The 15,003-nt window shown below is 38.2% G+C and overlaps 1 protein-coding gene across 2 annotated transcripts in view; it reads left to right on the top strand.

The window, feature by feature from the left end:
- Positions 1-15,003, top strand: part of TECR (trans-2,3-enoyl-CoA reductase) — a 38,940-nt gene that overhangs the window by 2,580 nt on the left and 21,357 nt on the right. Inside the window, exon 2 of one of the 2 annotated variants that reach the window (XM_015821561.1) lies at positions 14,399-14,449. In XM_015821561.1, the coding sequence (XP_015677047.1) occupies positions 14,399-14,449 (51 nt within the window). Of the gene's footprint in view, positions 1-14,146; positions 14,450-15,003 lie in introns of those variants that run through there. The other variant, XM_015821560.1, reaches the window with a different exon arrangement.

Here is a 15,003-nt window from a genome sequence, read left to right as displayed (position 1 = left end):
AGGTCTTCTCTTATTTGATATAATAGACTTAGGTTCTTGTGCTACATCTAATTACTAAGCGTGTAATAACTGCAACTGATGTCCTTGTTGGATCTTTAGCAATCCACTTTATATCCCAGCTGAATATATCCCATAGTGCACACTATCCTTTCTGTGTTCTACAAAACACAGATGTATGTAGAAATTAAATACTACTTAGCTAAGAAAATATCGGTATAGACTGCAAAGTAAGTCTGAATGATAACATTCATGTTCAATGGTTGTCTCTATTGTTTTAATACTATGACCAATTCCTGTCTAGGAGGCTTCTGCCCTGGACACAGTTGCATGGTTTAAAATTTATTTAGGTGTTTGGAATGTTTTTAAAGAGCAAAAGATTCTTTTATGGATTACTTCAATATTTTTCTTTTCTCAAGAACACTTTGTAACTTTTAAATGTTGTTTGCAATACAACCTTTGCACATTTGCCTTACAATCTGGAGATGATCTGGACAGCTCAGTATATTTTTCCAGCCTTGAGGTCAAGAGTAGCCTTTGCACCTGTCTTGTAAATGGATATATGCTTAGCAGTGCAACAGTACTAAGATTGGCTCTTTGCATTGCCTGCTCAGCTCAGCAGTTTTTCAAATGGCCCTGTCTGAATACTGAGTAGTTGAGTATTTAATATCTCTTCCACAATACCCTGGAGGGTATTTAGTTGGGAAAGACTCCTTGGAGAATATTATTTCTCCAGACATAACCATTTGCTAAGAAGACAAAAGATCAAATAGGCCATCTAGAGCAGGGCTTTTCAACCTTTTCACAGATTGTACCACTTTTAGGATATGACGATATTCGAGTACCACCAGTCGCCTAGCAAGGTGTCAAAAACTTGATGAGCGAAAAAAATGTGATAAGGTACAGGTAGTCCTTGACTTACAACAGTTTGCTTAGTGACTGTTACAACGGCACTGAAAAAAGTGATTTATGACCATTTTTCGCACCTGTGACCATTGCAGCATCCCTAGGGTCACATGATTTACATTCGGATGCTTGGCAACTGATTCATATTTATGATGGTCGCAATGTTTCAAGGTCAAGTGATCCCCTTTTGCAACCTTCTGACAAGCAAAGTCAATGGGGAAACCAGATTCACTTAACAACTGTGTTACTAATTTAACAACTGCAGTGATTCACTTAACAAATGTGGCAAGAAAAGTCGTAAAATGGGACGAAATTCATTTAACAAACTTCTCACTTAGCAGCATAAAATTTGGATTGAATTGTCGTAGGTTGAGGATTATCTGTATACCCACTTACCACACTTTTAATGGGAAACTTGTGCCTGTTTCTCTGACATTAATCTTTGCACTGTTCTATCCCTTTCTCTCCCTCTGCTTGTCTTAAAGAAGCTTCTCTTCTCCGTCTCTCTTTCTCCATCCCCTTTTCTTTTCTCCGTTGTCTTTTTTTCTCTCCCTTTCCCACCAAAACCTCCTCCTTTTATAGCCTCTCCTTTCCTCCTGTTCTCCTTTTTTCCAGCTGACTCCTCTCCCCCAGGCTCTCTGTCCCCTTCTCTCCCCCCCTCCCTGTTGTCTTTTTTTTCTTTCCACCCTTCTAATTTAGGATAAAACCCTGATGACATAAGATAAGGGTATATTTTTCTATTCTCTTCAAACCCTTCATCTACTAAGTGTTTAATACAGTTCTGTTGAGTTTCCCTGGTTTGAATAATTTAAGTAAAAGAGGTAATTATCTACTACAGTGGTGTACATTTTGTCAGCAAACAGTATATCTTATGTGTAAGCCAACTGAGAATTGCTTTGCAGATCAACTGTAGGCCTTTTAGTTGTTGAAGTTTTGTTGTACACCAGAGGGTGCTGTTAGCTTAACTTTGGAGAATGTGCCTTTCAAATAAGATCTCCAGTATTTTCCTGGGTTTTTTTCCCCTCCCCTAAATGCAAACTGATATTTAGCAGAAAAACCAAACCCCACTCCAGCCTAACATAGGATCTATTCCTATTGCTGAAAAATTAATCCATGGATCAGTAGAAAACTATTTCAGGATGAGATCTTTTGCCTCCATTGCCTATCTGTATTCTAAATCTATTGGATCTGTTTTGCTTCACTGATCAGGATTGGTATCCTGCAAGTATGTTGATGAAAATGATTGTTTCCCTTTCTCCCTCCTAATGTCATTAGCTGGTAGAAAACATTTCCAAATTATTAAAGTGATCCAGGAATTATCTGGGACTAGCAACTATGAACTTCTGCACCCTTCCTCTTATTAAAGACTAAGCACTGGGAAGTGAAAAGGATCGTGAAGGAGCTCACATGCACATACAGTGATCTGTGAATGAACACAAATGATGATTTCCCCTAGTTCCGAAGAACTGAAGAGGGAGCTGTAGTGCTTCTGGGCAACAATGCAAGCAAACGTTACACAGCATCAACCCTATGTCAGCCTTTTGTAGGTAGCAAAAAAATTATGTAAATGCTAACATCCACTGTGGTGCTTCCTGCAACCTCCTCCAAAAAAGATCAGGGGAAAGCTCCCCATCTGTATACAGAAGTTGAAAAGTATCTTCCATACTTCTGGAATGTTTATAATCTGAGACAAACAAAACAGCAGTAGAGGACACGAGCTAGGAATTGGAGGGAGAATTGTCCATATTGGCTTAAAATGGGTAATAATACTTAATTTTTATCACTCATGATGGAATGGGCAGTGAAACATGTCAGATTTTATATGTCTTGCAACTTGTTATTTGTAGCTTAAAGACAGGAACACTAATACTATTCCAATAAAACAAAGGGAGATGTAAGTTTATCTCACTTTGTGGACTCAATAAGCAAATGTTGCCCATGTAAAATGATGTTTATATAAGAGATAAAGGGCAAATGGAGAAAGGCTTGAAATCTATATCCCTGTACTGTTAATAGGAACTAGTGTTATGCTGTAGTCTGTCCTATTTTAAGTTCTATAATAATGTGGATTTTCATTTGTTAAAATACAGGTTTCCCTTGTTATGCTATATTTGTTGTTTACTAAACTATAATGTCACTTGTTGGATTTTGATTTAGTCTGTTATATGAATCTAGATATTGTGGCTTATTCCAATAACTGTTATAGGGTTAAAACATTCAGAATGATATAAGAATCCAACAGTTGGATTTTGCAACACTTGGTTTCAAAGGCAAAAAGACATTTCAGACCACTTGGATGTTCATGCAGCATCTTCTGCAAGTCCTTAAATCAGAGGTCTTCAAACTTGGCCCTTTTATGACTTGTGGACTTCAACTCCCAGAATTCCTCAGGCAGCGTGCCTGGCTGAGGAATTCTGGGAGTTGAAGTTCATAAGTCATAAAAGGGCCAAGTTTGAAGACCCCTGCCTTAAAGCAAGCACATCTTTTCACTGCTGGTGAAAGGCAGCTTTGTGATCTCAAGAAATAATGCAGTTATTTTAATGACTTGCAGTAGGTGTTACGTGGCTATCCCCATCTTCTCCAAAACACACCCCACTGCTCTCTCTGCTTCCCCTCCCCCCCGTTACTGATGTCAGGCTGTTAGCTTGTGATGCATAGCTTAGCAAAATGGCAGCCATGACATTTGTCATCATCCAAGTCAACAAGAACCACACTAGATATTGGAGTTCCTGGACATATGGTGACAAATGAGCTACAAGACTGTTGTCTGAGCAACCAGAAACTGCAGCTGCGGGACTATTAGAAGAAAGGTTATTTAGCTGTAACAGATATACAAAGACTGAAAACAAAATAATAATAATCTGCTATTATAAATAAAATCCAATGAGAAGATGATGTTCATTACCTTGAATTATTGTAAAAATATTGGAGGGAGGGAGGGAGGGAGGGAGGGAGGGAAGGAAGGAAGGAAGGAAGGAAGGAAGGAAGGAAGGAAGGAAAAGATAAAAGAATGTACCAATTCTGGAAAGAGCAACATCTACAATCAGAAATAGCAAAGGCTAGCATATCAACATCAATTTATAATGTGAAATAAAAATATTTACAGAAGCAGAATTGAAAGAACTGCAAAGGTCTACACAGGGCAAACAAATCAAAATCTTGCTAGATGTAGCTCAGACTGTAGAGGCAAACCAGGGGGATTTGGTAGTAGAAGAAGCTAGCATAACTATTGAATCGTTTTCATTCCCAAACCTGGCACCCTCTCCTCTGCTTTTGCCTCAGAAAGATCAAAGCCCTTTTAACCAAAAATAAATAAATAAGAGGAATTGAAACAAAGAATGCTTGAGCATCTAGAACAGCACAAAAACTTCAGAATAAGGTTGTTTGCATTGACATTTGTTCCAAAGAAAGAGTTAAGCTATTCAAAGTTGTCAATTAATTAATTAATTAATTAATGTCTAGCCTGACTGTAGTTATAACTGAATACCCTGAATGCAAAATCAACAAACAAAAAAAAAAGCTAAACTGCACCACCAAAATGGAAGAAGATTGGTTGAAAAATAAGATCAGCATGCAAAGATCAGATGTGAGGAAGTTAGAGTAGATGACAGAAAAAAAGCTGAAGAACAAGCAAACCAAAGAATACCTGATAAAGAAATGTCACCTACAAACAAGTAAGAGCAAGAAACCACTAGAAATAATAAAGCAGCAAGTAACACCTACAGCCAAGAAGATCAACAGATAGGAAGCTACACGTGCACACTATAGACAGAATCTCCAATTTCACTCAAATCAGAAACATCAGTGCATCAACGGAGGGATTGCAATGAACCAATCAATACCTGGCAAAGGAGAACAGTGTAGTTTTGGCACAACTATGAGACAACTCAAAAAAATACAACAAGAATGCAGCCTGGATAAAGGAAGTGGATAAGATTTTTTTTTAAAAAAAAATGAAAGCAGAAATGGTTCAGAATAGGGCAAGGAAGATCAAAAATTGATCAGTTCTAAGGGAAGATGATCTGCATGGTTTTTGGTTGAAACTTCTGACTCGCCCCTACCCATTACAGGTACTCCTGTAATGAATGTAATTGGAGACTGCCAATTACATTCGTAACCTGAGGATTCGTAGGAGTGAATCATGTAACTTGAACGTGATTACTCCCTGCTTTCATTCCCGCATTTGTTAATCGAAATAAATGTGCGAGGTATCTCAGGGTGGGGAAGGCCAGGGGGAGGCTAGTGCTTCTGACCACCCAAGGCCTCCCCTGAACCACCGAGATATGTCATGCTTCCCCCTCCACTCCATCCTGCCCGACCGGGTGACTTACCTTACATAGATCTCGATGATCAAGGGAGCGGTTTCCTCTCCAGCCTCTCTGCTGTAGTTTCACCTTGAACAAAGACTTACCAAGGCCTGCAGGTACCTATAGGGTCCCTATAGGCTCCAGTCGTCTTTGCAAAAAGCCCTTGCCGCCAAGAACGGAGGCTGGGAGGGGAGTGCACGTCTTCCAGGTCTAAATGGAGGCCCAGAGGGATGACTACCATGGTGCAACATTCGTAACTTCGGGACTGTTGTGAGTACCTGGGGGGAGATTTATGTCATAACTTTGAATGGTCACTAAATGAACTGTCGTAACTCAAGGATTACCTGTAATTGCCAAGCAGTTTTAACAACATATTGCAAGGAGCTCAAATTGAAGATTGGTTAACATTTGGCAAAACATACTAATAATGAAAGATCCAGCAAAAGATGAAGCACCAGGAAACTACAGGCCAATTACCTGTTTACCAACAATGTTCAAATTGCTAACTGGTGTGATAGTTGATGCAGTCCAAAAGCATTTAATTGAAAACAAGTTTTTTTCCACCTGAGAAGAAAGGAAAACTGCCCAAACAGCAGAAGAACAAAAGATTAGTTCCTAATGGACAAGATGATTTTGAAAAACTGCAAGAGAAGGGAAACCAACTTGAATGTAGCTTGGATTAATTACAAGAAGAGATTCAACTCCCTGCCACATGATTGGAGAGTCAAGTGCCTGGAAATAACAAGAGTCAGTAGAAAATAGAGCGTTCGGAAACTTCCCACTGGTGCAGAATGCGGCTGCACAAGTAGTAAATGGTGCCAAGTGCACCAGTTGAAGTTTCTGAATGCTCTTCAGGGGCAGCTCCATCTAGAGTTTGTTGCAGTAATCTAAACGAGAGGTTACAAGGGCAGGTGAAGGTAAGCAGACTCTCCTGGACCAGGAATGGGTGCAGTTGGCCCACCATCCAAAGATGGGCAAAGGGTCTCCTTGCCATAACTACCAGCTGCTCTTTGAGCAGGAGTCATGAGACTAGGACTCTAGGAGGACCCCCAAATTGTGCATCAGGTCTGTCTGGGATAATGCAACTGCATCCAGAACTAAAAATGGAAGAGCCTTGTCTCTGTAGTGTCCAAATATCCATAGCCACTCAATCTTGCTAGGGTTGAGTTGGAGCCCATGTTGCATTCATGGCATCACTCAAGGGGCCTAGGGTGAACATCCAAAGCTGGGTATTATCTGTATATTGATGATATCTGATCCCAAACCAACAGATCGCCTCACCCAGTGGCTTCATTAAATGTTAAATAGAAGGCGAGAAAACTGAACCCTGAGGTATCCCACAAAGTGGGGGTCGTGGGCTGGGTCTCTCTCCCTCTGTCAACACTGACTGGAACTGACCCCAAAGCAAAGATAGTACCAATAGTAATAGGTGTCCTGTGTGCAATCCCAAAACATCTGGAGCACCATTTGAATGGCATCGGCATTGACAAAATCACCACCAGTCAATTGCAAAAGCAACATTACCCAGAACAGCTTACATCCTGTGACAATACCTTTACATCATCGAACAGCAACTTCTGCCTATCGCAGGTCCTTGGGAAGGACTTGATAGGTCAGTGGTGGCGAACCTATGGCACGGGTGCCAGAGGCGGCACTCAGAGCCCTCTCTGTGGGCACGCGCTCCGTCGCCCCAGTCCTAGGCCTTCAGCTGGCTTTTATAAAACCTTTTCGCTTTAGGCCTCTGCCGCAGTGTGCAAAAAAAAAAAAGGTTCAATCAGTCAATTTCAACTTCTCGCGGGGAAAAAAAAGATCTTGCAAAGTTGGAATTGATTAATTGAACTTTTTAGTCCCACCTAGTTACCACTGCAGCCATGCCCACCCAATGAGCCATGCCCACCCAATGGGCCACACCCACCCAATGGGCTACGCCCACTCGGCACTCGACGATGCATAAGTGGGTTTTTGGTTCCAGTTTGGGCACTCAGTCTCTAAAAGGTTCGCCATCACTGTGATAGGTGGATTAAAATGCCAAATCTGTTCTAAACATCTTGCTGGTTGTGCAACCAACCCTAATAATATGTTGAACTACTCTGTTACCACATACATTTCTTTAGTCAGCTTATAGATTATTTATCTTTGCTGTCACTATAATGACCGAACGTCAATTACCATCTTGCTACATCTCAAAGATGCTTCATCGCGTTAATCAGAAAGGTGTCAAATGTTTTTCAAAGAGCCTCTTGGCACCTGCCCCACTACTGTCCCTTTTATAAATTGGAAGGTCACGTCTAACTTATTTTCACATCTTCACTCTTACTGAAGGGTGTTGAAATTGTCCAGACTTCTGCCAACTATCTTTTCCTAACTATTCCAAGAACGCTAGAGCTATGATAAAGTGCACATTTCTTTTTATATTTTAGCTACCTTGGTTTCCAAAGTAAAACTGCCCAAGGAATTTTGCTAGTTTTTGATTTAGCTATTGACTGTAGATTGTGTATCTTGAAGAACTGATGTCAGTTATGGAATGAAATTATTAAGTAATGAAATTTTCTTTTGTGACATAAACTTCTTAACAGTTGTATCTTTGGGAATGTGTTAGATGGAGAGAAACAGCAGGGAATCAGTCTGACACAAGTTTGAGTTGTTAATATTTTCAATCAGTGGGGAATTAAGAGATACTGTTACCACATTCTTGCACTGTCTTCACTTGCATCTGAGAGCAAGGGGGAGGGAGCAAAACCATAATTTCCTTTCTGATACTCTTCATACTGATCTTAGGCAACTGCACATGCACATGTAGTAGTCATAGCCAGCATATACTCTCTGCCCCCCTCCCCCCATCTCCAGCTGCTGCTTCTGTGCTATATTCAAATAAAGACCTCAGAACAAACCAGAGTGGATGGTTTATAGCTATACTACTTACAGGCATAAAGATTCTGGGTATGCCTGCTGTTTATGTCTGCTTGTCCAATTTCATCTTGAATTTTTAAAAGCACTAGCCATAGGACTATGGAACTGGATCCAGCTTTTGATTTTCCATGAAACTTTAGATGCAGTTTTCTTTCTTCCAGTAGATTGAGTGTGCGATGGCCAGTGGCCACTTTGCCATGCATATGTTTAATCTCTCCCAGAGACAGCCGTAGTAGATTATACGCATTTAATAAGTTTTTAGTTATCTGCATAAGCCTACACTAAGTACAACAGATTTATTTACTTCTGCAGTATATTTGTCTTTTTGTAAATAAAGCCCGTTAAATGTATACAGAAACTACAGTTAATTAGAGCAACAATTGAAATAGTCATAGTAAATAACACATAAATGCAGCTTGACAAAGAAACCTCTGAAATTAAAAGCTCTGGGAACTCAAAAAGATCTTTGCAGGAATTAAAAAGATAACAGAGTAGACACAAGGCAGCATTTTTAGATAATATAAATGCTATACTATAAATACATAGCAAGCTATTCTTTGGAAAATTTAAATTTATCCCACTGAACAGCAGCATTCTAGAGAATCTGAAAGAAAAGTTCTGATAATTTTAGTGATTAGATGGGCATATATTGGAAGAGTCACACCTTGAAATGTCATGTCTGTGAACCCGTCTTATGAGTCAGGTCTCTCTAAAGAGATGTAGAGAGTTATTAATGTTTCTACGAAACTAGAATTAATATTTAAACTGTGTGCTTGAATTTTGTAAGCTGTTACAAAGTCAGCTATTTAAATTTATTTCAACATTTGAGTACAGAATTGGATGTGCCAATTGGGAACATTTTGTCTATGAGAGAATTTCTGTGTGCTGAAGTACAGGTTTATTTAATCCTTAATCTCTGTGGTCAAAGTTGGCAAATTGGACACCTGAAAATTCAGTTCATCCATGAAAGGAATGTTACATTCAAATGTACATTCATTATGAATGGCCTTCTAGAAAGTTTTCAGTGTTGAATTGTAAGTGACATCAATTTTAGCTGAGGCTACATAGTGGGAAAACGACCCTACCTATGTGCTGTATGCCTCTTTGCATTTTTATATTTTATTTTCACTTCAATGCTTAGCCAAGCAACTTGTTTGCAACTTATTTGCAAGATTTCTTGTGTAACATGTGTGCTATAGTATATGCAGGTCTGATTAGGATAAGCAATTCACATGTTGATCTCTATATTCCACTAGCTTCCCTCACCCTTCACCCCAACAACACTTACTTACCTGGGCTTCTTGCTTTTTTTTGTATAGTTGCTTCTGTCTGGATTAGTAGTTCTTCTTACTTTCATGGTGATTTTTTAATTTTTCCCACAGACTTACTGTGAGGCTTCAATTGGCAGCTGCTTTGTTTTCAATATATTCTAATGTTTCTTGCATTTCTCTGGCATCCAGTTGTTTTTCTAAGGCTTTACTCTCTCGCTTAGTAGATCATATTATCTTCAATTCTTGCTGCGCAACTGATTGTAGTTTACAATGGTTTAATTTGGTCAGCATGATCTATGTGTTGCTTTCCACTGGAATAAATTCTTTGTTCTAGAAGCTCTGAGGTATGAGAGTGACCATTCCTCTCTGAGGCTCAGTTCTATTAATACCCCTGTTTGGAGCTAGTCCTTGGTATCTGTTGGACATACTGAACAGACTCCAAATGTTTGTCCCATTCAAGACAGTTCTTAATTTCAAAGAGCTAAGCTCTTATATAAATAAGAGAAGAAGGAGATTATGTTTCTGTCTTTTGGGAGGAGTGACGGCTACATTTATTTAATATAAGAAAAGCTTTGTAAAGTGAAGTATAATAGTATGATTAATCTAATTCAAGATCCTGCCATTGTTAGTAACCTTATTCTGAAAGCATAGAATATTAAGAGACAAACATTAGCAAACGTTTGAGGCCCAATTACGGGTAGTCCTTGGCTTACCAAAATTGAGCCCAAAATTTTGGTTGGGTTAAGTCGGGTAGGCACCCTTGGCTCTTTTATGACTCGTGGACTTCAACTCCCAGAATTCCTGAGCCAGCCATGCTGGCTCAGGAATTCTGGGAGTTGAAGTCCACGAGTCATAAAAGAGCCAAGGTTGCCTACCCCTGGGTTAAGTGAATCACTGGAGTTGTTAAGTGAGTTTTGCCCCATTTTACAATGTTTTTGCTACAGTTAAGTGAATCTGGCTTCCCCATTGTCTCTGCTTTCCAGAAGGTTGCAGAAGGTGGATCACGTGACCAACTGTCATAAATACATGCCAGTTGCCAAGCATCCAGATTTTGATCACGTGACCATTGGGATGCTGCAATGGTCATGTGAAAAACAGTCATGTCACTTTTTTTCAGTGCCGTTATAACTTCAAACAGTCACTAAATGAATGGTTATAGGTTGAGGATGACCTGTATTGCACTTCCAGTTTGATGAACAGCAAGATAATTACAGCTGATTTGCAAAGGACTTGTCACTCATTGGGCTAAAACTGTGTCAAAATAATAGCTCCTACATGCTTTCACTTTTGCTTGTCCTCTAGGTATTTTAACGTATCAGAGTAGAAGATGAATCCTGTTGCTTTATTCACAGTAATAAACTAGGGCCTGAAATAAAATAAGAAAACTAGTATCGGGTATTGGAATTTAGTATTTTGTAATTAAACAGAATATTCATTTTGTTTGAACAGGAAATGATAGTAAGGCTCATGTTAGACTTAATATCAAACTGCAGATCCCCTTTTTAAATTTTCAATGTTTTATTGGATCCTTTTCACTTTTAGAAGAAACATAACCTGACCTAATGAACTTGCTATAAAAAGTTTAAATCCCTCATGGCCTCTGCTCTCACACATCAAGTTTCCAGAGATCATGTGAGCAATCTTGGACATTTTCGACATATGATGGTGCATACTTAACAGACAGGGAGATAGCTTTTACATTCTTCTATTTATTTTTCTTTGGACTAGGTTCTTTGATTTCTAAAAAGCTTTTTGGAGTATCATAATTGTTGTTCCTTTGGATTGATTGATAATTTAATTTTAAGGACCTGATAACTTAGCTATGTTTGCTCTCTATGATCTTAAACTCTGCCAGTTAAAGTGAGCAGGGAAAGGACTGAGAGACCTAGTTAAGGTAGTCAACACTATTGATTCTCATAGGTGACTTAGGACTTGAAACATGAGTATTTTTGACCTCCAAGGTGTCTCAGTGGCTTTTTGTATAGCTGGCAACAGCATATTTTTGGAATATCTATGAATATTGAAAAATTGAGTCATTATATCGGAGTGGTTCTACTTCTTCTGGGTATATTGGACCCAGTAGAAGTAACAGAGTTCTGAACAATTAAGTTAAAGATCAGCCCAGTTCATAACATACCTGTAATTTATAACATTGAACAGATAACAGCACTCCCCCCTAATATTGTGTCCTTATCTTCGGACATAAAGAAGTATATAGACTCTGAAGATGGAGGTTTCATATAATTAAAGTGGCTAAGTAAAGTGTATAAATCATAACAAAATAGAAAAGAATCCCATTGTGGATTTTTAATTTACTGGTGGCAGTAACCCACAGACACATGATTGTGATTTGTGATTTTCACAATTGGCGTCCAACAAACCATGTCAGTGGCAAATCTGGCAAGAAATCACAAGTCATGGTCCTATGACATTGTATGTAACAACTGCATGGGATTCGAATGTAAGCTGGGTGTGGTTACATGATATTTCACTTTATGACTACATCACTTAGTGACAGAGTCACTGATCCCAGTTACAGTTGGTAAGTGAGAACTACCTGTCTGTTCAGGCTGGTAAACTTTTAAAATTTTGCTTGCAACCTAACAAAGTATTTGCTGAAAAGAATAAGCATATACAGTATATTATAATAATTATGGCATGGTATTCTGTATGAACACATACTATAGTCTCATTTTAAGAGTTGGTCACCTTATGTTTTGCAAAGTAATTGGGAAGGGTCTATAATCCTGTCTGTTGCACTGTGTTTATACAAAGAAATAAGAATATAGACTTTTAGTTCTATCATTTTTAAATCTACTTGGTGTCCTCATTCTCACAGATAATAGTGATAAAAACAGTAGCAAACTACAAAATAAATATTGAAAATTTTTCTGAAATAAAATCTTCTCAAAGCATGATTAAAAGTATATTACAAAGGACTTTGACACACTTTTCTAGACAGACTATTGTGCAATCTTAAAATTGCCCCAAAAAAATCTGATTTCAAAACTTGAGTAGAAATACTGAAACAGAGTTATTAAAAAGTAAAAGTAACCTTTTATGTTATTAGGTCCTATATAACTAGTTTAAGTCATATTTCAGCATATTCTGTTAATTAGTCTACAAATTTATATATATACTACTAAAACTCTTGTGTCTGTAACCTTTAACTGGGTGAAACAATGCATCATAGAGAAAAACTTTTTGAACTATGGTACCTCAAATGAGCTAACTTACAGAATGCGTCCAAAATCCTGGACCCATGTTTCCTGTAGAATTGAAATTTGGCAAATTTTATAAAAAAAATTATATCATAAAAATTACTATAAAGCATATTATAACATCATACAAAATGTCATAAAATATTTCCTGAAGTCAATTGTTGATGTTTGATTATGATATACAGTGCAACGTGGGCTACTTTCAAGGCATATACATTTCTGAATATCTCCCTTTAATAACTTTTCAATTACATTAGAACAGGGGTGTCAAACTCGCAACGTCACGTGACGTGTTGCAACGTATTGCAACTTTTTTCCATTGGCGGCAATGGGGTGGGCACGGTTTTGCCATGACGCATCCGGTCCACGGGCCGGCAGTTTGACACCCCTGCATTAGAAGCTCTGCCATTGTTGAAAGCGTTGAGGACTCTGGTAAGGAAATATCTCTAAAACAATGATATAATTAGTTATTTTTAAACAGCAAACAATCTATAGTTATTGTAAACAAGTTCTAGTCAATGTGTTTTTTCATGTATATTTTCTGCATTAAGAAATAATTCAAGTTATGTGGATGTTTGATACATCATATTGCAATAGAGAATTGTAAAGAATTTGGCTGTTCTCCAGCACAGGAGATGGAGAATCCACCAATGGGTTTGCTCTGTCTTCCTGCTCTTGAGACCAAGTCAGCCAAACTTGCCATGCCCCCTGTTGCTAGGAGAACCCAGTAGTAGATTTCTTTTAAATGTCTTCTATTATTAAGGGTGTTTAGGACAGCCCAGAAACAGATCATTAACATATAAAACCACTGTAGACTGATGTCGCACAAGCTGACTGCCTTGTTTCTGACCACATCTTAGCAGCCATCTTTTGTATCTATTGAAATTTCCAATTATATTCATGGCAGCTCCATGTGCCACAGCAAGCATTAAGTAATTTGTCCTAGCATGATACACTTCTCTCCCCACCCCTAAAAATACCTAGGAATTGTTGTTGTTTCAATTATTGTGTTACTGTAACAGGAACTCCTGGTCTCCTGGGCAGAGAAAAATTCTAGGCTCTAATATCACTAGAGAGCTGGATAAGATCCTAGAAACTGTTAGTTCTGCCAAGCAGCCCCCCTATATTAATGTGCAGTTGAAGGGAGAATTTTCCGAGTATCTTTTCCTCCCCAAAAGATGGCTTGTGAAATCTGAACATGAATGTGTTGGCATGGTCTCTTTGAATGAAAGGTTAACTTTGAAACAAGATGGGTGGCAAATAAATTTCATAATAAATAAAATAAAAATAAAAGGCTTTAACATTTCCTGATCTGACTTAACTCTCCAAGAGGCTGCTTGCAAGAAGTTTTTTTGCTGGGCTCAGTTTTATATTTAGCTGAGAAGGGTAGTGGTTTAGCTACCATGCTATCGACTTACGCCTTGGAACACAACCTACAGAATAGACTAAAAGGGAAGGCCCCTTATTTGCTGAGCTGAATTGCTTGAAAGGCTGAACCTTGAGTATTAATCTCAGCAGGAGCTTTTTTTTTTCTTTTTTTTTTGAGACTCAAATTTTCACACAGATCAGAAATGATCCATAATTAAATTTTGATCATAGGGAAGGAAGGTTATTGTGAACAAATTTGTTGAACTGAACCTACTCTTTGGGATTTGTTGCTTTGTGAAGAGGCATGGATGGGAGATTGTTGTCTGTGGAGGGGTGTCCACCTCTTAAAAGAAATATCAATGATTTAGGGCCACATCATTCTACTAAGAAATCTAAAAGGGGTGTTCTTTTTTTTGAGGTGGAGATCCTGGATGCCAAGAACCGGGAAAAGCTGTGCTTCCTGGATAAGGTAAGGGTCTTAATCTTGGAAGAGGGATGTGAAGCTGAAGTTGGCTTTTTGTCATTGCAGAACTTTAGAATTGCTTTAGTCTTTAAAAAATATAGTATTGTACTTTCATACTGAAAAAGTGAGATATTTACTAAAAACTGCCATAAATCAAAGCTTGAATGAAATATACATGAAGTCAGAACTTCAGTTAGAAAGCAAGATCTACATATGCAGGACTCGTAGTTAGCAATGTGAGATATTCATGCAAAGAAATTATAGTCAATTGCAAAATATATCAATATTTGCTATCAACATGCAAATACGCATGTTGCAAAATTATAAGAAATACTTTTGTTTTGCAGTTGTGTGATATACTGTTTAAGTCCAATTTGCTCTATAATCATGGCCACCTATTTCTGATCTGAATGTGTTATTCATTTTTTAGGCTGTTTGATATCAAGACCTTTTGTAGGACAGCTCTAGAATTATGAGAACAATAAGCATATGATGTGACCAACAGTAGAGTTTTTATTTTAAAAAAAAATGCTGATGTGATACTTCTCTATGTGGACCCT

Source organism: Protobothrops mucrosquamatus, unplaced genomic scaffold, assembly GCF_001527695.2.
Source record: "Protobothrops mucrosquamatus isolate PMUCROS unplaced genomic scaffold, P.Mucros_1.0 scaffold1349, whole genome shotgun sequence".
In the NCBI taxonomy this organism is placed as follows: domain Eukaryota; kingdom Metazoa; phylum Chordata; class Lepidosauria; order Squamata; family Viperidae; genus Protobothrops; species Protobothrops mucrosquamatus.
The sequence above is the reverse complement of the archived record's forward strand: the minus strand, read 5'-3'. Positions and strand labels throughout refer to the sequence as shown.